This window comes from Solanum stenotomum, unplaced genomic scaffold (genome assembly GCF_019186545.1).
Source record: "Solanum stenotomum isolate F172 unplaced genomic scaffold, ASM1918654v1 scaffold9649, whole genome shotgun sequence".
Lineage (NCBI taxonomy): Eukaryota > Viridiplantae > Streptophyta > Magnoliopsida > Solanales > Solanaceae > Solanum > Solanum stenotomum.
In genome coordinates, this window is record NW_026037757.1 from 693,422 (window position 1) to 720,448 (window position 27,027).

General features: G+C 34.3%; 3 protein-coding genes and 1 pseudogene across 4 annotated transcripts; 2 read left to right on the plus strand and 2 right to left on the minus strand.

The window, feature by feature from the left end:
* Positions 1-2,297: 2,297 nt before the first annotated feature.
* On the minus strand, positions 2,298-3,447 carry LOC125853125 (probable sugar phosphate/phosphate translocator At2g25520). Its single transcript, XM_049532801.1, has one exon. The coding sequence runs from the start codon at positions 3,425-3,427 to the stop codon at positions 2,408-2,410; it is 1,020 nt and encodes a 339-aa protein (XP_049388758.1). The 5' UTR covers positions 3,428-3,447; the 3' UTR covers positions 2,298-2,407.
* Positions 3,448-10,368: 6,921 nt separating this feature from the next.
* Positions 10,369-16,514, plus strand: LOC125853117 (transcription factor VIP1-like; annotated as a pseudogene).
* Positions 16,515-18,110: 1,596 nt separating this feature from the next.
* Positions 18,111-20,476, plus strand: LOC125853115 (abscisic acid 8'-hydroxylase 3-like). The gene is made up of 9 exons (XM_049532792.1): positions 18,111-18,393; positions 18,662-18,980; positions 19,062-19,214; positions 19,291-19,557; positions 19,643-19,729; positions 19,808-19,886; positions 19,955-20,061; positions 20,150-20,268; positions 20,371-20,476. The coding sequence occupies exons 1-9, from the start codon at positions 18,185-18,187 to the stop codon at positions 20,459-20,461; spliced, it is 1,431 nt and encodes a 476-aa protein (XP_049388749.1). The 5' UTR covers positions 18,111-18,184; the 3' UTR covers positions 20,462-20,476.
* A 380-nt stretch (positions 20,477-20,856) lies between these two features.
* LOC125853104 (serine decarboxylase-like) lies at positions 20,857-26,043 on the minus strand. 2 transcript variants are annotated; one of them, XM_049532775.1, is made up of 6 exons: positions 25,892-26,043; positions 25,436-25,783; positions 22,792-23,023; positions 22,481-22,674; positions 22,255-22,391; positions 20,857-21,583 (listed from the first exon to the last, which is right to left on the minus strand). In XM_049532775.1, the coding sequence occupies exons 2-6, from the start codon at positions 25,758-25,760 to the stop codon at positions 21,008-21,010; spliced, it is 1,464 nt and encodes a 487-aa protein (XP_049388732.1). In that variant the 5' UTR covers positions 25,761-25,783; positions 25,892-26,043; the 3' UTR covers positions 20,857-21,007. The 2 variants fall into 2 exon arrangements, with proteins under 2 accessions (XP_049388732.1, XP_049388733.1); XM_049532776.1 differs by having other exon boundaries at positions 25,436-25,764; positions 25,892-26,038.
* Between the last annotated feature and the right edge of the window lie 984 nt (positions 26,044-27,027).

Sequence of the window (27,027 nt, forward strand, 5' to 3'; positions counted from 1 at the left end):
GGAGAAATTAAGACTTACCCATAGGTTTGAACTTTAGGAAATTGATTATAGAAATTAGGTGAGTTTTTGGGTCTAGGTTACACTAGAATAATATGAGTGTTTATAGAATCGCTAACTTACAAATTATGCATATATATATTTGATAGATTGGAAAGGTTCGGAGGCATTGAGGAAAGGAAACGTGTTGGAGAAGTAACTTGCTTGACTTCAGTTCTTCGGTGGAGGTAGGTTATGGTTTATTCTATTTGATAGATAAACTCTTAATAGCGATTGATATGCATTGAATGATATCGTGAAGTTCTCTATGTACTTGACTGTGTGATTGTGTGGCTTGGTTGTGTGGTTTGTGATTGGTCTAAAATCCTGAGACCGTGAGATTTATAATCTGAAAACCTCTCTATCGAAGTGATGCCTTGAATAAAGAAGGCTTGATGTAATATTATTAATGAATTGAAAAGTAGTGATAATAAATGATAAATTAATAATATTATCGGATCGGAGTGTCACGTTCCGACACAGTATTTTTGGATCGGAGTGTCACGTTCCGACACGGTATTTTTGAATCGGAGTGTCACGTTCCGACACTGTATAATTGGATCGGAGTGTCACGTTCCGACACGGTATTTTTGGATCGGAGTGTCACGTTCCGACACGATAACATTAAAGGAAAAATATATTGAATTAACTTAATGTACTCAATCTCAATGAACGCATTTCCCAAACGAGTGTGATGTGGAGGCATGAGTCCTCGTGTGTGCGCTTGATATTGTGATTGATTACGTATTTGCTTCAACTATCACTTGTTCATGTTGTGGTTTCTTATCACCTACTAAGTGCTATAGTTGACTGTATACTATTATTCATTGTATATTAGTTTCTATTTTGGGTTGGCCGATGATACCTACTCAGTACATGTTGCCCCGTATTGATCCCTACTTGTATTTTTCTTTGTTTTCCTTTTATGGAGTGCAACGAGTGTACCAGCAAATTTGACTAGCCCTCAGCTCTAGCCAATCTCAGCATATCAGGTTTAAGGGTGAGCTATGCATTCGAGCTTGTGTTGGATTCCCTCGGTCATGACTTGATGTCCATAGTTTTCGGACACAAATTACTTTATTTCATTTATTTCTGTGTCTTTGATACTCTTAGACTTAGTATTGAGAGATTAGATGTCTTTGATGTGATGACTTTCAGATTTTGGGGATAATATGTAATAGACTTTAGAAGTTTATTTGATTGGTTACTTTAATAAGTTTTGGAGCTTCCGCGTTATTGTTGTTATTCGTAGTTGAATTATTGGTATATGTTGGGGTTTAGATTCCTTGGTCCGCCCACTTAGGAGGTTAAGTGTGGGTGCCATTCATGACTCAATTTGGGTCGTGACACTTTTTTTTGTAAATATTTTCTTCTCCTTCTTCTTCCTTGCTTTCTCCCTTCCATCTTCCCCACCTTCTACCATCCTCCATCACCACGCAACTTTTTTAAAAAATTCTACAATATTTTACTAGGTTACACTCTTTGATTCTTCCATCTTCTTTGAAAATTGAATTTGCATCTTGATTCATATTCAAAAACAAAATCGATTTCAAGGGAACAAAAAAAGAAATTATTTTCTTTCAAATGGAAAAACTGATTTACATTCTTACCATCTCCATTGAAAATTAAATTGATTTCAAGGAATAAAAAAGAAATAAAAAACAACCTCCAATGAAAAAAAATAAATTATTTTACATATCCTTCATTGTAAATCCCAATCGTAGTAGCACAAGAAATCATCTTCTTTTAAATGTCATATAAAAACTTTTCGATTTGATATGATTTCCCTCATTCTCCAAAACGTATTTTACTTTGTAAACTAACCTATGTTCTTGCTTTTTTTATGGAGAAGAACAGATGAAGGGGAAGGAGGCGCAAGAAGAAGAAGAAAAGAGGTGGGGGCATGGAGTTTGGGATCTGGAAGAAAGAAAAAAAGAAAGTAAATTGAGATTTTTAAAAATAAAATAAAATTTTCACGTGTCACATACCAATTCGTTTATTTTTTCACATAAGAGGCGTCTGCATGTACGCACTTAAAATGCGATTTTGAAAATATAAAAAGTGTCAAAATGACACAATGAGGTTTGACATGAGGTGCTTAAAATGAACAAAGTCTAGTTAAAGTGTCCAAGTGAAAGTTGGTGCCAAGTTTAGGGGACCACTGATGGGTTAGCCCAAAAAAAATTGTGTAACTTATAGGCTTTTTTTTTAAAATAAAAATAAATTATAGTAGAAATATCAAGGATTGAACAAGTAAAAATAGTAGCAGAAACTCAAAACAGCTATAAGGAAGGGTATCTCAGATCTTAAATCTACTAGTAATAAGATACATAAATTGAATCTGCAGTGTAAACAAAGAAATGTGGATATCCTAGGCCTGTGAATCAGATGATCCATTAGAGTCTCTCTCAAGCAACAATCTCCGTGCTTCCTCATCAGCTTGCTGAGATTTCTTCGCCTGTAACTTGTTATGATTATAGTATGCAACTCCCAAGAAAGCTAATCCATACCCAATCAGATTCACTGGAGTCACAGTGTCCTTAATCACTGACCAAGAAAATGCAATAAGAAGCCAATCTTTGACAACCCCAGCAACATTCATAGTCAAAACTGAAGTCTTTCCCACCAACAAGAACACAGCCAAGTTCAAGGCGAAGGCACACAACGAATTAGTCCCAAAAATAGCAAAATCAAATTGAGAACGCGAGCTCTGTCTCAAAATTGGAAGCTCCAGAAAAATCCAAGGAATTGACAAGAAAACCAAGCAGCTAGGAGCAACATAGTAGAGAAAAGTAATTGGATTCAAAAAAATACCCTTTGAAGTCAACAAGATCTGGATCATAACAAGTCTAGTAGCCTCAAACAAAACACCAACCAACAGAAGAAAAACACCCCAAGAATCATACTTTGCTTCACCATAAGCAGCGATAGCAACACCCACTGAAATTGCCAGCATATTACCCATGGTGGAGTAGTTAAAAGTGTCCTTTTTAAACAAGATCCCGATGGTATAAACAGCAACAGGCATAAGGGCTTTGAGCATTTGTATAAAGGAAACAGAAAGATAAATGTAAGCAGAATTTGAAAGCCAAAGAGAAACAGAGTAAAGAGCACCAATGGGAAGTATGCAAGTGAGATAAACATTCCAAGATAAGGAAACAGGCTCAACAACTTTGAAAACACGAACAAGGAGGAAAGCCAAAGATGAACAAAAGGTCATTTGGATCATTGTTAGAGAGATGGGAAAGGGCCATCCATAGAGCTTGCGGTCAAGAATGTATTTGTTGTAAACAATGACAGTGAAGGAGATGAAGATCCAGAGTGCTACATATGTATAAGAAAGAATGATCTTCTTCACTACTCCGTTTGACAAGGCAGCACCTTTCCCCATTTTTTGGTGGTAGCGGTGGTGGTGAAAGGGGCGGCGGCGATGGTGGTGAAGAACGGGAAAGTTATTTTTAGGTGAAACCTCAACTTATAGGCTTGAAAATGACATATATAATGTCATTAAAAATAAATATAAAATTTAATATTAAATTATTTTCAAATATAAAAATACATCATATTTTAATAAATTGAAAAAAAAATGCAATGACGAGGGTAATATACTTTACAAGTTTCAACAGATTGGGTAGTTAATACATGATCATATAATCAAAGTGATGTAATTCATTACCGTTGAACATGCTTAATTACATGATTTTAATTTAATACATTGGTAATGTAAAAATTATTAAATCATCTGTAAGTTGACCTTATATAGCTAGTTAATTACTTCTTCCGCTTCAATTTATGTCATGTAGAATGATTCGACATGGAGTTTGAGAAATATGAAAAGATTTTGCAATATTTCAGAACTATCCTTAGAAACAATACACCTTTGTGAACTTTTTCAAATAAGTGAGACCTAACATGGATAAAATATTGATAGTGTCATTAAATCTTTGTCAAATAAGCAAATGTATCCTTAATTCTTTTTTGAACTAACTAAAAAGAATAGAGTGTTATATAAATTAAGACAACTAGAATAGTATTTATATCAATCTGTGATTATTAAATAGTTACCTGCAATATTTACATTTATATTTTATATTGCCATACCATCAATGTTTTAGAGTTCCAACCTCCGTAGCATCTTCCATGAAAATACATAAAACATTTTCCTAAACTCTCTTTCAACCTCACGACCCTATTCTTCATCACCTAATTCACCTAAACACCCCCCAACGCCTAGCCCCTCAATCAGTGGTAGACCCAGGATTTTCGTTCAGGGGGTTCGAAAAATAAAAGTATAAACGTGTAAACAAGTCTTTAGAAATGGAAACCTTGAATTCTTTTGGGTTTAAAACCAAACTTTTAGCACATTTTTTAAAGTAAAATATTTTTGAAAAACAGAACTGAAAATTTAAAAAAAAAATACTAAAAAAAACTGAAACTAAAAAAGAAAAAAAGAAAACGCTTTCACTGGGATTCGATCCGGTGACATACAATTTAGTTTCAAGGGTACTTGCCACTATGCCATCAATTTCTCTTTGTTATTGAGGGGGTTCAAAATATATATATCTACAGAAATGTAGAAAATTTACCTTATATATATCGTGTAATTTTTTGCCGAGGAGGTTCGGGTGAACCCCCTGGATACAACGTGGGTCCGCCCCTGCCCTCAATCTACCACCTAATTAATAATGTGACCAACCCTGCGCCTAACCAACTAAGGAGTCGACCCAAAACCTCCCAATCCGAGACACGCCCCGACCTAAACCCTAACTCAAGACCTAATGCCTAATCTAAGATCTTCCCTGCCCTAGACCCAACATCAACCCTAAACCCGACCCTAACCTGTGATCCAACCATTGAAGCCCTGACCCCAACTCAANTTAATTAGAGATTTATAATCTTTTGACAATACGAATCCAAATTAATCACTTCAATAATAATTAAATTTAGAAAGAAAAACATAAAAACTTTTGGCAGAGCTCAAATTTACCAATCATGTCTTGATTCAAAGTTACCAATCATGTTGGGTTATTATACACATAGTTATAATATTTCTGTTGACTCAAACTGTAATTTTTTTCATAAACTTGTAATATGCCGACATGCCGACTTCTATAGCAAGACACACACAATGATGGCGAGTCAGAATTTCAATTAAGAGTTGTCAAAATATAAAAGAAATAAAATTACGTAGAAATCAAGAAGTGATAATATGCATTGTGTATTAAAAAGATATTTTTATCTAACTATACAATGTAATTTTTAATAAAGAGATGTCAATTGACATCACTCAATAATTATATGTGTCTCTGTCACGTGGGCACGCATACACATATATAAATTTTACAGTGTTAAGAGCTAACTAAATTATATCCTTATTCTTTTCCAAATTACAAAAATCTCTTAAATTTATAGGATCTCGGATACATCAGAAAACATGTGAGTACATAGCTCACAAATTGAAAATGATACATTAGAGGGATATATCCGAAAGGGGATAGGAATGTATCCAAGAGGGGATAGGAATGTATACGAGAAGGGATTTTTATAATTTTTTTAACTGGTAGAAAATCTTAGATATTATAATAAAATAAGATATTTATTTATGTAATTTTTTCATATAATTAATCTTGCTTGTAATTCAACTATACTTATTTTTTAAACCTATCCAAAAACAAAGATCCAAGCAATTTCTTGCATGGTAAGTAGTGATAATTTTAGAACACATATTAATTGATTGAATTCCTGACCAGCTATTATTTTTAGTATATATTTAAATAATAATACAAAGTTTAATTTATTATTCAATAATATCTTAAATCAATTACAAATATAAACATCCTTTTTGAATAGCAATACCTGTCTTTATCTGCACTGCACAAAATATTCATATCCATGGCCGACGATATAACTTGTTATCCTTGAAGAACTATTTATAATTAATCCATAGACCAAATATAATATCATCATTATATTTACAAGTGGTATTAATGAATGATTTAGTTCCACCATAAAAAAATTAAAATAAAGATAACCTGATAAATTAAATATTTGTTATGTGTAACGTCTGGAAAAAAAAAAATCAAATTATTATATACAGTTTTACATGATATTAATTAATGCAAAAGATAATTTTCACAATTGAAATATATGATCTCTAAATTAAATGACAACAATTTTACGAGCCACGTCGAGATTTCATTTGAATATATACTTAGTTAAATTCATTGCATCTATATTACTTCTTGTCTAATCATTTGTTGGTGGCATTATTAATGTCAAAACCATTATAATTTTTTTGTTAAAGAGTAATAAACACACATTGAATCACTTCAATAGAAAACAACAAATTGTTCCGACAAGAAGGAAGCTTCTTTAGCATTATTACTCCCCAATTATTTGGTGGTGATTATATTAACCAATTAAATAATCAAGTGTTCTAGAGTTAGCCAAATAATTTAGTCATATCCCATTATATTTTAATTTGTTCCATCATTCCAATCGTTTGATTTTCTCTCATTTGATTCTATTTTTTTTTCAAAGCAAACCAATAATATTTGTTAAACATATTTTATAACTTAATATTCCTTATCATTTTATTACTAATTATATTTATTCATCATATTTCTAAATTGGCAATATTTATTATAAGAATAAAATAAGAATAATTTTATCCCTTTCATATATTTCTGCACCTATACTTGTAGAAGTTTATCGCTAATCAATATTCTAAAATATATGTATATATAGTAATTTCATCTAGAAAAAAAAAAGAAATTTCAAAATGAGCAAACTCCTAAATATCTTTCAAGTGATTATAAAAGCATAAAAACTCTTGTGAGACTAACATCTCAAATTCATAAAACACTCACCTCACGTTTTATGCATTTGACCACTTGACTCATTTCCAAAATGTGTTTACTCTATGGTCTCTCCTATATGTTGTAGTTTATTTTTAAAATTTTAATTTAACTATTTGACAACAATAAGCTATATAATGTACTTGAATACAAAATTCATTATAGAAAAACAATACATTTGTTAGATACAAAATTCTTACTCTGATACAATATTTATTAAAGAATAACATAGTAGATTTCTCGGATATGAATTTGTACGTACATTTCTCGGATATAAAATTCATACTCGGATACAAAAATTCATTATAGAAGAACAGAATATCGAACCCTGCCCAACACCCTACGAATCATACGATTCGCTATTGTTTTGTTCAGCCGCCGAAGAAGACAATAGTAACGTCTTTCTATTAGTCATTTCTTCTATCGATTTTCCTACATCATCATATTTTCTTTTCTAAGTTAATTGTCATGATACACAACGTTATCATGCCACTTAGACGCTACATGACATAAGGAGGTCTTTTAATACTGGATCGCTAAGAGAATGAAGAAAGACACAAGAGAATTTTTAAGAAGACTTCTATAATATTGCTTGGAAGATTGAAGGGTTTTGCTTGATGAATTTACAAATGAATGCTCATTTATTTGTACTACTAACTTAGGGGCTATTACGTAAATAATAATTATCAAACAAGTCCCTACATGTTTATAAATAAGTTTTTTTCAAGAATACTCTACAACTCTAGAATATTCCATGCAATTCTATTACCTAAGTTGCCAACATGTCACGACATGATATTCTTCGAAGTCGACAGTAAGTCCATTTTCAAATCTAAAGTTATATATATACTAGTAAAATTTATCTGCACCTCACGCGGGATTCAATATCACGGAATTTCTAAAATAATACTTAAAACCTATCGATTATTAAAACTAAAACATTATATTATCTTATATATAAGATTATGTAGTAACAACCATTAATAATTTTATAATTTATCCTTTTGCTTCCAGGAAGCATTACTATTTGATATTTTTGGGAATTCAAATGAACATCAACCTGAGATATTAAATTTCTAATAAACAAATAATCATTGGTGAAAGGATAAATAAATTTTAAAAGGCTGAAAAAAGTAGACAAATATTTTAATTTTAACGTTGTAGAAAGTTCAGCCCTACATTTTACTTTACATATATCATTTTAAAGTTCCTAACTTAAATGTATCATTAAAAATTATTAAAATGAAAAATTAAAGGAAGAATGTATCATATTGGACAACATTTCAACTTATCATATATACTTGAAAGGGAAAAATATTACACAAAACTATTCAGTTTGTTTGGGTATTTTTTAAAAATCAGCATACTAGAGTGATGGAGTTCAATTTGAAACTACACTTCCATTTCAATCGTAGTGTCAAGAAACACATCTATTACTTCAAGAAATATATTTACAACTTGCAGTAAACTTGAGAATCTATCCATACTTCATATTGAATATGCACAATTAATTTATTGTATAGTTAACTATGTCTTTGGGATTAAAAGAGGCTTCAATCTAGTCATATTCCTCTATAGGTCATCCATCACAACATCCTTGAAGCCATGTCAAAAGTTTATTAATTTTTATCTTCTTTTGTTGGTTCACTTCTCACATCAAGATACGATAATGTTTGGTCTTTAATTACTTATAATGGCATACCATATTTGAATTTTGTCTTCAAGAGATGGTAGTATCGATCTTTAAGAGATTTTTTTATTGTACCTTAAACAATTCCAGTAGAGAAAACTTGTGTGAATACTCAATTGCCGTGTGTTATTTTATTTGTACTAACAAATACTTATAATAATAACTTTGCAGAACATAATCAACAAAGTTTAAAGCATGTACTCAAAAACAACAAGTAATAACATAAGCATAAATTAATGACTGTAAAAAATATACCAGGATCTGTAACAATAGGATGAAATATAAAGGAAAAAATCGAGCCCACTGAATGCACAATGTCTTCGTAAGAAAATTATTCCCCTCTAGTACCCGAGGTTTAAAGGAATAGATCCCCTCATGATAGACCGATTCTATTCAACAGTGTAATGATAGAAAAATAATGGTGTTAGTGAGCCACTAATCAACAGGAGCAAAGTACACGAATATTTAATTGTGTAGAAGAAGAAGAAGAAGAAAAAGTAGTAGTTCAGAATTTTTCGTTATTTTAAAATGAGAGAAAATCCCTCTATTTATTTAATTGTGTAGAAGAAGAAGAAGAAAAAGTAGTAGTTCAGATTTTTTCGTTATTTTAAAATGAGAGAAAATCTCTCTATTTATAGACAACAAAGGATAGTGTGAACAAATGCTTATTGTGTCTTATCGGAAAGGTCACAACTCTTTGAAAAAGTTACAATCCTTCGGAAAGGTCACAACCTTTTATAAAAGTCACAATTTTTTCATAAAAGTCGCAACTCTTCATAAAAGTAGCAACTTTTCATAAAAGTCACAACTTTTTATGAAAGTCGCAACGCTTCATATTTCACTCATACCTTTTAAAATCCAACAACGTGTACTTCAAATATCAATTTAAAGTTCTAATAAATGTCATTGACCTTCAATCTATATTGTACCACCCCTAGACAAAAAATTGATTAACTCAAATCACCAAAGGTAAAGTAAGATTATCGAGAAACAGTAGACTAATGCATGCAACAACGCAAGATTACATAGGATTAAGTTTGGCCCAACATTCATATCTGGCGATCAATTGCTTAAGTAAGTTCAAAGGAGACTGATATTTATACATATGAAAGATTTGGTGGAGGCTTAATTTGTAAGATGGTGGTGACGGTTGTGAAGGTTACTGAAAGGATAAAAGACTAATTTGAAAATAAATAAATTAAAAGGGAATCATGGTTTGTGGTGACGCACATAGGTGAACCTAGGGTTCTTTTTTTTTATATATATATATATATATATATATATATATATATATATATCTTATAACTTTAAACAATTTTATACAATTNTATATAGGGAGTTTATGATGGGACATTGTGATGTCCAATCATAAACTCCCTCTTGTAAGAGAATATCTTTTAAAAATTTCCGTTTGTTATACTATATTCACACTAAAATTCGATTATATTCAAATTTTCATATATTCTCTCCTCTTGGTTAACTTGATTATATTCAAATTTTCATATATTCTCTCCTCTTGATTAACGAAAGAGTATTTACCTCTCTATGCCTAATTTAAAAAAACTTAAATTCAAAATCTCTCAATTAAGAATAAATGAGTAACTCGACACCTGATCTTGACAAACTCAAGTTCAAAATTTCACAACCAAATAAATGAGTTTTTACCGCTCCGGCCACAGTTGGTTAACCGTTCCTAACAACTATAATAAACCCTCCCATGTGAGTTTGCACTTTCAGCCAACTGCCTCTCTCCCTCCTCCTTCTTCTTCTTCCACACAGCCACCCCCAACCCCATTTCTATTCTCTCTCTTCTTCTTTCCAAAATCGAACTGAAGAATTGATTTGGACAAACTATGGACCCGAAGTTCACCGGAAAGCCTATACCCATCCCATTTCTATCGGGTCGGATTGACCTTGACCAGATGCCGGATACTCCGACCCGTATAGCACGTCACCGCCGGGCACAGTCGGAGACTTTCTTCAGGTTCCCTGACTTCGACGATGACATCCTCTTAGACGACGTCGTTGCTGACTTCAACCTTGACATTTCGGCGCCGGCGTTGTCCCCTTCTACTGATACCCACATGCAGCCGGCGAATTCAGCTGACTCGTCTTCAAACGGACCGGGTACTGATCATAAACCTAGACCGTTGAATCACTTCAGGAGTCTTTCCGTTGACGCCGACTTTTTTGATGGTCTGGAGTTTGGTGAAGCTGGAGCTACAACGCCCGCTGCGTCGGAGGAGAAGAAGATGATGGGTTTGGGTTCCGGTTCGAGTTCTCGTCATAGGCATAGCAATTCGATGGATGGTTCTTTTTCTGCTGCGTCGTTTGAGGCTGAGAGCTCTGTTAAGAAAGCTATGGCGCCTGATCGGCTTGCTGAGTTGGCTTTGATTGATCCCAAGAGAGCCAAAAGGTTTGAACTTCTATCAAAGTTTTTTCCTTTTTTCTGTTATAGTGTGAAAATTTAAGTTCTTTGGAATTATAATTAGCTGAGGAAATGTCTCTTCAAAAAAAAATTGGGCTTGAGGTTATTTGCTTGTCTAAGAGTTTGACTTTGGAATTATACTTAGCTCTAGTGATTAAGGTTTGAACTTTCATAAAGTTCTGTTTGTTTTTGTTTCAATTTTATATGCAGTTGCCTCAATTGTAGTATGAAATTTTTTGGGCTTGAGGGTTTCTTTCTTTGGTTAAGAGTTTTTTACTTTGGAGTTATACTTAGGTCTAATGCTTTAGAGGAAATCTCTCTTCGAATTATTGGGCATTTTGGAAATTCTTGGCCTCTTGGGCACATGAAGCAAAATAGATGGTTGCTATATTTCTTGGTTTTGAAGTGATTTGCTTGTCCCTGGGAATGCCAAAATTGTCTATGTTTTTACCTGTAAAGAGCATGTTTGACTTGGTATAATGGAGTTGTCAAGTGTGAATTTGGTGAAATTATATGAGTTACATATTCTCACACTCAAATGGATGAAAGAGAAGAAAAGGATATGATTTGAGAAAAAGATGTTGGTGATCATTTGCAACAGGTCTCTTGGGGAAGTGAAATAAGTTTCCACTTCATTATATGTAAATGGTCAGGATATTTAAAACAGGGGATTAGTCTTTATAAGTATTGTTTTTATATTGGGAAAAACGAAGTAGGGATTGAGAGGGAGGGAGGGGGGACTAAACTACTTAAAAGCAGTGCAGAGGCTCCTAGCAGAGAAACCGGATTACTGAGTTAATGAAGAAATATTATTGTACCTTGTATGCTCATTTAAGATGAAAGAGAATGCAGTGCTACTATGATGTATTCTTTAATGAAGTGGTATTACCTGAATGGTAAGAGATGAGAAGATTTCGAAACTATAGGTTACTGACGACTTCTCAATGTCAATATTAGTAATCTGAATTTTTTGCACAAAAGGTTATAGCGTGTGACGTGTCACTGTTACATAGCATGGCTTCCATGTTTTCAATTTTTCCTTAAAATACTAAGTCCCCTTATAGATAGCAGTTCTAGCATTAAACTTTGTGTATGCTTTTGTAGAAATTCATCTTTGTTTCTGCATTATTACAGGATTCTTGCAAACAGACAATCTGCTGCACGTTCGAAGGGAAAATTCGTTATACTAGTGAACTGGAGAGAAAGGTGCAGACTCTGCAGAGTGAAGCTACTACTCTGTCTGCACAAATCACGGTTCTGCAGGTACAAAATAGGGAGACTGTATTCTTAAAAGCTATGACAGTACTCTTCTTTGTTTTCTTAATAGGCAAAATGACTATATGCATCACTCTTCATGGTTATCAAATTCTGTTGTATAAAGTTACCTTGAAAATTCAATAGCTTCTCATGTTTTCATACAATAAGCAATGAGTATATCCAATATATATATATATATATTTGGTTTTGAGATTTTGTTATATGAATTAACCCTAGAGATTCAATAGCCTTTTGTGTTCAGATATGTGATTGCATGTGTGTTAGTCAGAGTCGTAACATCTTCAAATCAAAATGGCTCTCTGCTTTGTATGATTTTTTGACTTAACTTGAATTATCTTAATTCATTCATTGCCCGATAATGAATTAGGATGTTATGATTTTATATTCTCATGAGATTTTAGTTGGGCTCAAAGAATGAACTACATGGTTTTCTTATTCTGGCGAACTTGTTGCATGAAGAATTTTGGTAGGATGATTTTCTAATAGATGTCTTTATAAAGATTCTGTCTGTATTTCTTGCTAAGTTACTCGGACTCTTCACTTTTGGTGCCGCACCCGTGTCAACACGACATGGGTGTGGCCGTGTGGGTGTGGATGTGGGATCCGTGTCCGATATGGTCAACTGATTTTGGGTACTTTGACCAAAATTGATGGAGAAAGTCTGATAGTTTTAATGATTTCTATAATCAATAGTACACAAGCTAAGGTGAATTGAAGAAAATGGAATACCTTTTATATAGAAATTTATATGTCACTCATTGTCCTTTAATCTCTTTCCAAGATTCTCCTCAAGTTCTCCACATAATATCTCATAATTTAGGTTAGATAACTCTATTTTTAGATATTTTAATTATATTTAGGCAAATCCCCGCACCCATATCCATACATGGATCCATATCCCGAATCTTAAAAATTAGATCATGAAAGATCCAACCTCTAGATCCGTACCTGTATCAGACACCCGCACCCGAGTCCGAGCAACTTAGATTTCTTGTACTTTTTACCTAATTGTGAGGGCTGAGGAAGAGAAACAAGCTCTCGTCCATTTTGTAATTGAAGATCAGAGGTTATGAATGCCGAAATTGATGACAAAAATTAGAGGCTCTATTTGCTATTCTCAGTATGTTCTATAGATTAGGATCATTTCTTCAGTTGATCAAAAGGAACAGAGGGATAGAAATGTTTTTGCCTACAAGTCACATCATTGGATATGTATAAGATCATATCTTTAGGTTATTTTTTGGGAGCTTTTGAAATAAGATCCAAGCATAGTTTGTAAACTGATCGCAGCATGTGATTAAACAAGTTGGCAACAGTGTTGGTAACTTGAGCTGAGATCTTAGTTGACTTTATGTGTAGTTGATCCAATGTTACCTGGATGGTTATGTTTGAATCATAAAATGTTTAGCTTTCGGAAATCGAAACAGGTTACTTCCCTCTTAAAGTAAAACTGAACTTTGTCATTGAAGAAGCTTGAAAGTTAAGTGCTCTTTTGGATAAAAACACCCCACTACTCGACTAGCACTAAATTACAATCATAGCATCAACAGAAATAAATCTTTGTTTTTCCCCCTTTTTAGGGTTGTCTTTCAGCCAAGTGCCTATCGGGAAAAGTAGATTAAAAATTGAATAAGTGCTATGTTTATGATCTTGTCTTTTACTCAAATTATGGCTTTATGGGGATGAGAAAGTAGCTTTTGTGAAGGATTATCATTGAGGTTCAGAAATTGGAGAATTGATGAAGAGCAGTCTAGGGGGTGCTGCAGCCAAGAAGGAGGGGGGCATCACAAAGCTAGAGATGGGTTTTTTAGGACTTGAGGAACGCCGGTGCTGGCAATGGGTGAGGGAGTTAGTGGTGCATGAGGAGGAGAGGGGATTAGCATTATGAAGGTGAAGTAGGTTTGCCTTCAGGAGGAGGATCAGGGTTGCAAATATTAGCAAAGAGGGTAGCTAGGGAAGGGGGAGGAATCCCAATGATTGGGTAGGAGTGTGTTTGTGTTGATCTTTAAATGGTTTTCAACATGTGGTTAGATGAAGGAAAATACATTTAAGTACCAATATACTGGTCAAGCAATTGATCGTTCATCTTACTAATGAGAAGACCATGATGAAGAATCAAGAATCCTACTGTTGGCGACCTAAGAAGTAAAAGGGGCAAAATTTGGCTGACCAATTTGGTGAAGAACTTCAAACTGAGGAAAGAAATGTGTGCTCAATAACAAAGTGACTTTGAAAGAAATGTTGGCGGATGATCAAAATATTCAATGCAGCCGGATGGTTATTATAAAACAGTGAAGCAACCTTTGACTTTCAGTAACTGAGGTTTCGTTATTTCCTGCTTGCTGAAAATTAACCCTTTTGTCATCAAAGAAGTTAGAATTAGGGCTGTTATTGGGGTAACTTGTACCCATCTACCACTAAACTGTTATGACTACATTGACAGCAATAATTTCATTTTCTTCACATTATTTTTTTATTTATTTAGGATTCTGTTTGATTGAGTGAGTACTATGTACCATGTTTCTGCCCTCTTTTGCAAGTAATGTGGAATGCTTAGGCCTAAAAATGGTAATGGGGAACTGGAGAAGAGAGAGATGGTGCCATTGCTAGTTACATATGGAGGGTGCTGTTGCTGGCACTGGAGGAGGGAGCTAGTGGTTGGGAGGTGAATATTGGAAAAAGTGAGATAGTGTTATCCCGTGAAGGTTTGAATGCATAGAATCAGGGAAAGGGGTTGTGCAAGCATTAGCAAGATGGAGGGGAGGAAAATACAGGAAAGTAGGCTTTTCTAAGCTGTTGCATTCTCTTTGGTGCTAATTATGGAAAGCATAACTTTTCTTAGGATACAGGAAAATTTTCAGTCAAAGCTTTTCTTTTCCACCCTCTAGCTGGTCAGGCAATTAGGCTTTTTCAAGCTGTTGCGCTTCTCTTTGATGCTAAATAATGTTCTTTTTATGGAGGAATAGTCATCATCAATTAACAGGTTCTTATTCTTAACTTGTTTTCTAGCATCATTTAAATATCCGAGTATGGTATCTTGCTAGCTAGCAATAAATTTTTTTGTAGAATCTACGTTATTTTCGTTGCTCTGATTGTAAAATTATTATTTTTTAACTTCAACTTTTGGTTGAAAAGTCACCTTTATGCTACTTCTTCGCTCCTTTTGTCATCATTGAGTATGGATCTGTCTGCCACAAAATCATGCATATGCACTTGTGTGGAGGTCTGCCATTCTTGTTTTTCCATGATGCTCCTTGCCCTTTTTGTTTTCCTTTTTAAAAAGAATTACTTTGGTCGACAGTTGAACTTTTTGCCCTTATTCTCATTAATTTTGGTGGGTAACATACATTAGGACGATCCATTTATTCACGAGTCATATATACTGTGCGTGCAAAATCACAGTTTCAACTTGTGGACATTTCTGTAGACATATATCGATTGTATTGTATTTATGTGGTGCTGGATGGAATATTACCACTGCAGATTGCTAACACTGCTTTCAAGAACCATAATAACAATTAACATATCCTTAATCATTTACATGCTATTTCTGTATGATGATGCAGAGAGACAATAGTGGATTGACTACTGAGAACAAAGAACTCAAACTACGGCTGCAAGCTTTGGAACAACAAGCCCATCTTAGAGACGGTATGTCTTATAATAACTTAATAAGTAGTATAATTTTCACTGCTATCTATTGTATTGACATATGTGTGTGAATAATTTCCAGCTCTGAATGAAGCTTTACGAGAAGAACTGCAGCATCTAAAGATAACAGCTGGTCAAATGTCAGCTGCAAATGGAAGCAGGGGGGTGCGTCCACATTTCCCTCCCCAACCGCAGTCATTTGTCCAATGTGGTAATCACCATACTCAACAACAGCAGCCGCACATGCCTCAGTCTACGACAAGTACCCAGAATATCGGTGGGCAGACCCAACCTAGCTTCATGAACTTTAACAACAGGGGTTGAAAATGTCAAAGAAAGGCAACATGTTACTAATGAGTAATTAGCATAGAGCCTTGTATATATTGATAATGATATGTAATGAATAGTGTTACAGGCTATGGAGTGTATACTGGTCAGATCACTTTGTACCATTATCAAAATACTAGTTACATGGGATATACTTGTACTTGTTTTATAAACATCAGTTAGATATTGTTCAACATCTTTTATGTATTTTACTATAGAGTTTGAAAATAATACTTTGCTGATGAAATTTGAAAAGATTCTTCTATTGTTCTTGAATACTTTATCTTAGATTATGGAAATAAAATTTGCATTTATTTCCACAATTGGATTTATTTATGGTGGATTCATTAACTGACAAAGCCTCATAGTAGTTGATAGATTGGATTCTTAAATGATTTCTATTGAACATGATTAGATTTAGAGTAGAGATGCGTGATCTAACTCGTCTGAAGTATGGTCACAATTCACAGTAAAACTCGGGATGAATGTAGCTTCTCTTCTGAAGCGTCTTAGTCTGTAGTTGCTAAATTGTGCATTCAGCTAAGGAGCACACTAGCTAGATGGAGTCTCTATTCGAAATGAAAAAAAAAAAAAAGGACTCTAGGGATTACCTCTATGGGTCCGCTCCCTTGTATTTGTGGCAGTTGGACGGTCAACATGTTTGTTATATCTCTTGTTGTTTGTGATTTTGGAAGGATGTCAATTTTATAGGATATTTACATAATAGAGTCATCAACTAACATCTAAAACCACATAACAAGAAACAAGAGAAGAACTTGACTATGAAACAAGAAGTTAAAAGTTTAATCTATCATCAACGGTTGAGGTGAGATATGGACTCTTCATTCTTAATTAAAGGTTTCAATTTGCATCTTACGAATGAAATGGTCTTGATGGGAATCCCAAAATGAACACCACACCATGTAGATAACTGAGAAAAAAAATTTTCAAATCTACAATGTGAAATAGATATGAAACTATTTTGACATTATTAGGAAGAAGATGCCATATATTCATAGGCATTAATAGCCATGATTTCAACGCCAAAAAATCCATTGTTGCAATGATTCAAAGATTAATTAATTAATCACTTCCAAATGTTAAGTAGCCTGTCAATTGTCATGACAAGAAATGTCTACACCAACTAAGTTAACTTTGGCATATAGTTTAGTTCCAAAATAAAAAACAATAAGTGGCATTAGACCTACAGAAAAATTTCAAAATCTACGTATTAGCCAAGTTAATTAAGGATTAATTAACAACTGCCCACATCCACATGGCAAGCAGCTGTGATTAGACAAGAATGTTGACACCAACTAAGCTAAACTTGACTTAATTCCAATAGGAAAGTGAAATTATCTTGTCCATATGTAGCATTGCAGAAAATTAGATAGAATGGTGAAACCAATTTTTCCGCGTTTGGTTGGTTAAAATTTTTGGAAAATATGTTTTTTAGAAAAATAAGTTCCTTAAAATGAAAAAAATAACTTCCTAATGGAGTTGTGAAAATAGGGAAAACAAATTTCATAAATACCATCCACGCTTATTGTCTCCTCTCCGTCCTCCAACACACTCCACCCTACCCCACTCCTATAGTGTTTGAATAGCTTATACACAAAGGCCTGTGGTTTTAAATGAGAAGTTTTAAGTTAAATTGTTACTTACTAAATATAGAAAAGAGCTATTCTTTTGAGACTGACTAACGAGGAAAATAAAAGAATTTCACATAAATTTGGACGGAAGGAGTCTTATATTCAATGGGGTCAATTTGTCTTATCCCATTCATCTTGTACAAATTAATCAAAAACAAACAAGGAATTATTTTTAATATTAAGCTGTTCACAGAACATTCTTGAGATCATCAGTACAATATCACATATAAACTCATCAAATTTTGCAGATTTAACACAATCAAGAATGGAGTTAATCATGCTTATTGTAATGTTGTTAGTGTTGGTTTTAGTAGTTTTACTAGTCCTATTAAGAACAAATAAGGTTTCTCCAAAAGAAATGGAAGCAATTCCAGGTACCTTAGGATGGCCTATTATTGGAGAAAGTCTCTCTTTCATATCCGAATTTTCGAGCCCTGCTGGTATATACAGCTTCATCAATAAGAGACAGCAACTGTGAGTACATCATAATATAGCACGTCGAAAATTGTTCAAATTTTTCTCCAGGGGCAATTCTGAATATGTGCTATGTTTTAGAGAGGTTATAAAGTGGTTCAGCAAGATAATGCTTGCTATATATAAGCTTTAGAGATTGATCTAACATTGTCATTCCCTTCAGAAAACTGTTCAACACGCTATCTTTACATCACTTCGCGAAGAAAATTCTCTGTTATCTAAATTCTGACCTCAATTTTATGACTTGTGTTATGGTTTTGCTTATTAGGTATGGGAAGGTGTTTAAGAGTTATGTATTGGGAAGGTATACGGTATTCATGACCGGAAGAGAAGCAAGCAAGATCTTGTTGACAGGTAAAGATGGGATAGTGAGCTTAAACCTTTTCTACACAGGACAGCAAGTACTTGGACCTACTAGCTTGCTCCAACAGACGGGAGAGGCGCACAAGAGACTCCGAAGACTAATTGCTGAACCACTTTCTGTTGATGGTTTAAAGAAGTATTTTCAGTTTATCAACAGTTTAGCTATTGAAACATTGGATCAGTGGTCTGGAAGAAAAATTTTGGTTCTTGAAGAAACTTCCACAGTTGAGTCTTCTGATCATTTTTTCCTAGAGTTTGGTCTAAAGGAGGCATTTTTGAACCTTTCAGATTATGTTTTTTTGCAGTTTACACTGAAGGTTATAGGCAACATGATAATGAGTTTAGAGCCAACTGGTGAGGAGCAAGAGAAATTTCGAACCAATTTCAAGATTATTTCTGGCTCTTTTGCTTCTTTACCCTTTAAAGTCCCGGGAACTGCCTTTTATCGTGGCATTCAGGTAACAAATTGTCGATATTCTATGCAAAATATGATGAATGGACAGCTTAAAAGAGATGACTATCTGTAAACTACAGGCTCGTGATCGAATGTATGCTATGTTAGACTCGATAATTGACCAACGGAGGAGTGGGGAAACCATAAAACAAGATTTCTTGCAATCCCTGGTGAAGAAGCATGGCAAAGATGCACCAGAAGGAGATGATGACGACAAACTCACAGATAAACAACTTAAGGATAACATATTGACACTTCTAGTTGCAGGCCACGATACTACAACTGCTGCTTTAACATGGCTCCTCAAATTTCTTCAAGAAAATCCTGCTGTATTGGAACGACTAAGAGTAATTCTTATTCGAACCTAACAGAGAAAAGGAGCAACCTTTAACTGCTGACATTAGTTTATAACTTAGAATCTTTTATTTACAGGAGGAGCATAGAGAAATCCAAGCTCGAAAACAAGGCACATTAGATCTCACCTGGTCTGAAGTCAACAATATGCCTTACACCGCCAAAGTGAGCTTGCATACTAGTCATAAATTCAGCTCTGAAATTCAAAAGTAACCAATTTTTTGTTGATATTTCAATGTTCAGGTAATCAGTGAAACACTTCGAATGGCCACAATCCTTCCGTGGTTTTCAAGAAAAGCAGCACAAGATTTTGAGATAGAGGGTAACTGACAGATTTCTCGATATCTAGACTTTGTATGATCTAAAATGACTCTTTAAAACCATGTTCAGGGTGCAAAATCAAGAAGGGATGGTCACTTAACTTGGATGTAGTGTCTATCCACCACGACCCCAAGATTTTTCCTAATCCTGAGAAGTTTGATCCTTCTAGATTTGATGTAAGTTCTCCAACATACATAAGCAGGCTCCTTCTAATCAACACCACTGAGATTTTCATAACAAAGAAAATTGTTGGATTCTGTACAGGATCCTCTAAAACCTTTCAGCTTCCTTGGATTTGGAAGCGGACCACGCATGTGTCCTGGAATCAACTTAGCCAAACTGGAAATTTCTGTCTTTCTTCATCATCTTGTCTGCAGATACAAGTAAGGAGAATAAACAAGAAACAGTCTTTTTGAAAAAATAAAATAATTCTAATTTCCTGTGGGCAGTTGCATTACTGACTTGAAAATTTGTTTTCCTTGTAGATGGACACCGTTAGACACAGATGACTCCGTCCAGCCAACACTTGTTAGGATGCTGAAGAACAAGTATCCCGTCATGGTTGAGACACTTTAGATAATGTCTTTTACACTAAAGCATTTTCAGATTTGTAGGAGAATGTAAAATAGCACAAATAAGGAAAAGTAACCATGGTGTTGAAGTTGTTCCCAAAGATCCAGAGTTATATTGAAATATAAAGTATGGAACTCTTTGATGATGATTAAATATTTGCAGTCTCCAACAAAGTGATATATCTTTACGTTCAAAGCAAGTACTTGCTGAAATGTTTGTTTATCCCCTTGTCATACATACATACACACACAAGAAAACATACAGAGAAAGTGGAGAGGAACACAAAAAAATTCACAAAGTTGCCACGTATTTTTGGCAAATTCTTCCTTTTGGAAAACACACTAATGCAGAAGCATAAGGGCCACACAATGATATGCTTCTACGAGATTCAACGTCACAATTCAAACATCACTACTGCAATGAATCTAATGTTTCATACAGAAACAAAGAAAAACCAATTATAGCTTCTCTAATACAAACATCATTTCTACGATGCCTCTAATGTTTCCTACAGAAACAACAGGAAACCTACAGCTTTCTCTTCTCTATCTAAGAGATCACTCTGTGCTGAGGGCAGCAACAATTTTTACTCCCAATATCTGAAGCGAGACAAGGAGGTTTCACGTCCTCATCCTTGTACCAGATTGATCGTGCTTCAACTAATTCGTCCAAGAAGTTATCCAGCTTATCAACTGTCACACTAGGCATCACAACAACATGTGCCATATTTCTTTCACAAGCAAGTTGCCACTTGCGAACAAACTCCTCATCTTTAGGTCGCTCAAAAACAACTGTGCTGCTCAGCTCATTGAGCATAGCGCTGATTCCAGCTCCTATAAGGCGGTCTTTCAAATAATGAGCATTCCTTAGGCACTTCTGGACTTCTTTCTGGAATCCCTTGTACCCTTTTCTGTTCAGAGTGTACCAAAGGAAAAGTGGAGCATGCCCGTTCCGACTTCCCATGATAGTGGCATCCCTTGATGCAAGGTACTCCACATTACTAGAAAGGGCATTGATGTGCTCTAGCCTTGTTAGTTGAACACCGCATGGCATTGGACATCCCACAAACTTGTGACCAGAGACACTCACACTACCGATTGGCTTTTTGAAAGTAACTTTTGGTGCCTGTAAGAATTTAAGATATTAATTATAGGAAAATCTGAGACAACAATAACATCTTGTTCCATAAAATAGTAGTAAGTAGGAGAAATGAAAGATAATAGACAAATCTATGTTACAGAAAAGCTGCGGCAGTGGATGGTCTCTGCTTACAGAATCTCCTTTTAGTTTTTTACTGTGAAGAAGTACCCGCATGAGAGGACTCATTTATTTATCAAAAACAATAAGGAACATAAACACTGCCAACAGGACAGTAGATCTGTATACAAAATCTCTTTTCTTCCTATCTCTGATTTGCTTGTACTGTGAAGAAGTATATCCACACAAGGAACACATATGAAAAGAAGATCAGTTCATCTTTTAGTACTCCTAATCAACCAAAAGAAATGAATTATGCGTTCTTCTTCATCTTTTCTCCCTTACTTCCAAAAGCAATGGTTACAGAGAACAGAAAACAATTTTACATTATAACCTTCCGCAACATTAGTAGTGGCATCAAATACCTAACAAGGCTGCAAACTATTTTCACATTTTTGATTTCATATGAGTACCTCAAATAAACTCCTGCTTTGCTAATAATAGCCAAGTATTTTTACATGCACTTCAGAGTGGCTAGTTTAAGAAATGCAAGGAGAAGTCGAACAATAAAAACAGTTTGGAGAAACAGATCTACTTACACGCTTGACAAATGGCATCATAAGCCCAAAGAGAGCCCCATCACAGTGGATATAAAACCGATCATGTGAAAATCCACAGTCTTCAAGGGTTTTTATGACAAGATCAAGATCATCAACAGCTCCTTTCACAGTAGTTCCTGTCAACCAAAAAAAGATGGCACCTTAGGCAACTAATTGGTTGTTGCATTTAGGGAAATATCTCAGACAGTGAAGAGTCAGACGGTACCAATGTTGACATTAATGATTGCAGGCTTATCCTTGTTGGCTAGTAGCTTAACTTTGAAGTCTGCACAATCTATTTCACCAGTTAGTAGAGTGCCAACCTTTTCACATTCCATCCTATACATTCGTGCTGCTTTAAAAATAGAATAATGAGACTCCTTTGAAGCATACAAAATTCCTTCAGGAAATACTTCTCTCCTGCATTATTAAGATCGTGTTTTCCGTAGGATTAGTAAAAAAGAGGAAATCGAGGGTAACCATTTCTTAATCAGCAAACCTAAAATTCTGAAGGAATAAATTAAAAAATATACTAACCCAACAAGGATTCCATGAAGATTTCCCTCGGTTCCACAGTTTGTGATGTATCCCCAATATTCATCCTTTTCAATATCCCATAGGCGCGCAAACCAGTCCAAAACACCAACTTCAAACTGCCTTGAGTGCACACCATAGTTACTCTCAATGAATGGATCTCCTAAGTTATTGATGGAGAAATGCTGCAATTGTGAGAGTGCACCATAATCGAAATCCAAATTATATGGATACCCTGTGACAATCAGCAATCATAAATAATCAGTATTTCTTTATACTTGGAATGCAATGAAAGAAGTAGAGGATATTGTAAACTAGACTAGTTCATCCACCCACTGGACATAAAGTTGGCTAATTTCAACATATTCATCGCACAAAATATTAGTATTAACATTACTAAGATAGTACAAAGGAAAATCAATATCTAAGGTTCTAATATAGACAGACTTTTTTAATACAAGGATCCGAATAATTATACTTTTAGAGAGAACTTTTTAACGCTAAAGTCAACACAAAAATCAAAACTTTAATCATCAGCAAATAAGACAATCCATATAGCTGTTAAAAAAGAAAGACAAAAGCCATTCCAAGTTATGTTGCCCCGCCAAAAGGAGGTGGGGGAAAACTATATCAAACTTAGGTGAAGATTATGAGAAACACTTCATATTAAATAGCCACCCAGTGATTTCATCCTCTCAGGTTACATCAATATCATCAGCTATGATACACACACACTTTTTGGTAGAAGTAACAAGTTCGCTACTTTCACACAATATTTCATACAACTGCTACTTTTAAGCCCGAAGAATAAATAAATTATCAAAATCTGAAACCAACAAGAAGCCCAAAAAGGAAAATAGTAGTAAAATCTATGCCAAATGCATAAGCTGCCCCTATCTTGCCTTATTATTTCATTTGGACACCTAAACTGGGGAAGGTACCTAATGGAAAACTAGACTACTCAAGAACTATACTCATCACACACGAGGCATTGAGACTGTCAAAAAATGAGATATGTGTATTTCATGTGTGCGTGACTTGGGTAAAAAAAATGCAATAAAGACGCATGGATTTAGTAGCTTCCAAAAATATTGAGCAACACAAAAAAAGTTTTTTTTTTTTTGATAAAAAAAGAAAAAAAAGTTTTCTTCTTCTTCTTCTTCCCAAAACCAACAATGAGACCAAACCCACAAACATTTAGTCCTCATCTCTTTCCAATCAAACCCAGCTACACTCAAAAGCTAAAAAACTGTTAAAGAATGACAAAAGTCCCACATCGGTGGTTAATGAGATGGGTGGACTCCTTATAAGGCTTGGGCAATCCTCCTCCCTTTGAGCTAGCTTTTAGGGTGTGAGTTAGGACTAAAACCTAATTTAACATGGTATCAGAGCAGGGCCCGTCTCACCCGATGTTGGGGCCCCCAAAATCAAAAATTGCCCACGCACCAGATGCTAAGCACTGGGCGTGAGGTGGGTGTTAAAGAATGACAAAAGTCCCACATCGGTGGTTAATGAGATGGGTGGACTCCTTATAAGGCTTGGGCAATCCTCCTCCCTTTGAGCTAGCTTTTGGGGTGTGAGTTAGGTCTAAGACCTAATTTAACAAAAACTAATCCATCTGCTTCCTCCCCTCTTCCTTTTTTGTCTTGTTTACTTCCACTTCCAGCTGGAGAAGGATCACCACCGACTTAAAGACACCTTGACCTTATGAGATCAGTAACTTCTAGATTAGCATTAGCTTAACCTTTTAGGACAACTTTGTATATTTCTAGAGATAGCAAGATGAGTTGGTCTGCAATTCTAGTTCCTTCCATCATATAGAGACCTTTTATGTCCAAATCTCACCAAGTGTTATAAAGTAATAGAGACTACTTTCCTATGTTCTAGTTCACTTTCAACAGCTTCTCTAACCCTGTGCTACCAGAAGAAAATGGCAGAGCAACCTATTTGTTTGTACATTTTGGGTTGCACCAATATAGCCCACAAAGTTTCCAGAGCCATAATACTATGCCATGGCGTTTGGTAGGTCATTTTTACCTTGTGGATATTCATGAACCAAATATGATCACTAATTTCTTTTGTTGTTATTGATTTTGGTTTCTGAGTGTTCTTGGAGCTTTTGGTGTCCAAGTATTTTAAAAAATGGTAGACTTTGAGGGGGAGAAATGAATTGGAGAACTATATATAGAAGAGGAATGGATTTTATTAGTTTTAAAATCAATGTTAACTCAATTTTGACATGTGATCTCAAGATAGGTGAAACTCACCCATTTTGTCATGTCAACACTGTGTATAATTGATACAGTTTGAGCAGGTCATGAGCTGAGTTAAGGTGTCTAGATGGAGAGTTTTAACAAGTTAGGTGTTTGTTTATGTATTCAGCCTAAAATTTACACTGGAGCTGATATCCTAGTCTTTCTAGTTTTAAGGAGGATTTAACCCACAATAGATATGTATAACACTTATTTGAAGAGCCAAACTTAGCCATTAACAACTTTTGTCAAAAAGGCAATCTAAGTCAACCTAAACAAATATACGATTCTATCTATAGAGTAACCAAATATAAACAGAATCAAGCGTAATATTCAAAATCAAAACGAATAAACAGAATCAAGTGTAATAATTCAAAATCAAAACGAACAAATACCTAAATGATACTTAGTTCGATCAGTGAGAGTCTTCCTATACCGAGCCAGAACACTAGCCATATACGCTTCCTTATCACCAGTAGAATCATCATCCGCATCAGGTTCCGTAACAGAAAAGGACGACGTATGTATATTCCGCCCTAACACAATCTCCCTCTTCTGCTCCTCGCCGCCGCCATTAACCGCCGCATCTACACCTTCTGATTTCACCACTGCCGGCACCAGCTCCGGTACCACAGCCGTCGGATCAAATCGAACGTCCGCCACCTCCTTTCCATTAACAGCTGAACTCATCGATTCGATTACCGCACTTGTTCCCACCATAGCTCTGTTTGAATCAACAATCACTGCTTCCATTTTAGTACAATTTAATTAAATCGTTAATTAAAAAATTAGCACAATGTATGAATATAAATGCGAAAAAATAGGAATTAGTGGATAAATGTATGGTTTACCTGGAGATTTCTATAAACGGAAAACCGACAGTGTCGGCTAAGCAACGATCGGAAAAGTTATTGATTTTTGTGAGAGGAAAATTAACGAAGAAATGTAGTTTATATATATAGGCGTAACGTAACAATAACTGATATTTTTTTCGTTATAGTTTTTATTTCTTCATATTTGCTAATCACTCCCTTATAGAATTTATCTTATCACAACATGTCCCTAAAGGAACTCCCTCGTGGAATCATTATGATTTTATTACTTCACTTTTACTCCTCGTATCGATACAAGAGCTAGACAATACTCAGTTATGTACTAACATTCTATCTGCATAAATTTTTGTTTGTGATTGTGTTCTCGATAATCGATAAATCCATCAAGTCATGTTAAGAAATGATCTTTTGTAATTATATTTTAGTATACTAATATATTTTAGAAATTGGAAAACATGAAGAGAAGTATTATAAAGATATCAAATTATTCAAACAAACAAAAAAATCATATAGTTTCAGTATGTTAATGTGACTTTTAGAAATGGGTGGAGATGCCATTTTAAGAAAATTAATCATTTAAACATTATCACTGCCCCTTGAGAGTCCCGAACAGGCATTTTATTTTTATTGTCTAATTAAATACTAAAACAAAACCGAAAAATGAAATTGATATATTGAAATCAAATAATATGAAGTTGAAGTTTTATTTAAATATATAGTTTAAAATTTCTTTAAGTTGTACGTAATATTTTTTTTCCATAAATATAAAAATTTCACAAGTCGTGAAATAATAAAAATTGTAAACAATAAATCTTTTTTATATAAAATATAAACTTATAAATTGTATTTTACATTAAAAAAAATTAAAATCATAACTCTAAATAGCAAATTACTTTTATATAAGACACCTTGATGTAATTTCAAAGTTTGATTCAAACCTTGATTTAAAATCATGATTCATATCCATGCGAGGTGGGCCCGAGTTTTGTAGATAATATAGAAATATTATATTTGGAAAAAAACATATAATAGTACAAATATTTAAATTTAAAAAATAGAATAAAAGGAAAAGAGGGAAAAAGATACGTATGTTAACCAATGAACGTAAAGCAATTGGATTCCACAAGATTCAGTAGGGTAAAGCACACTATAAG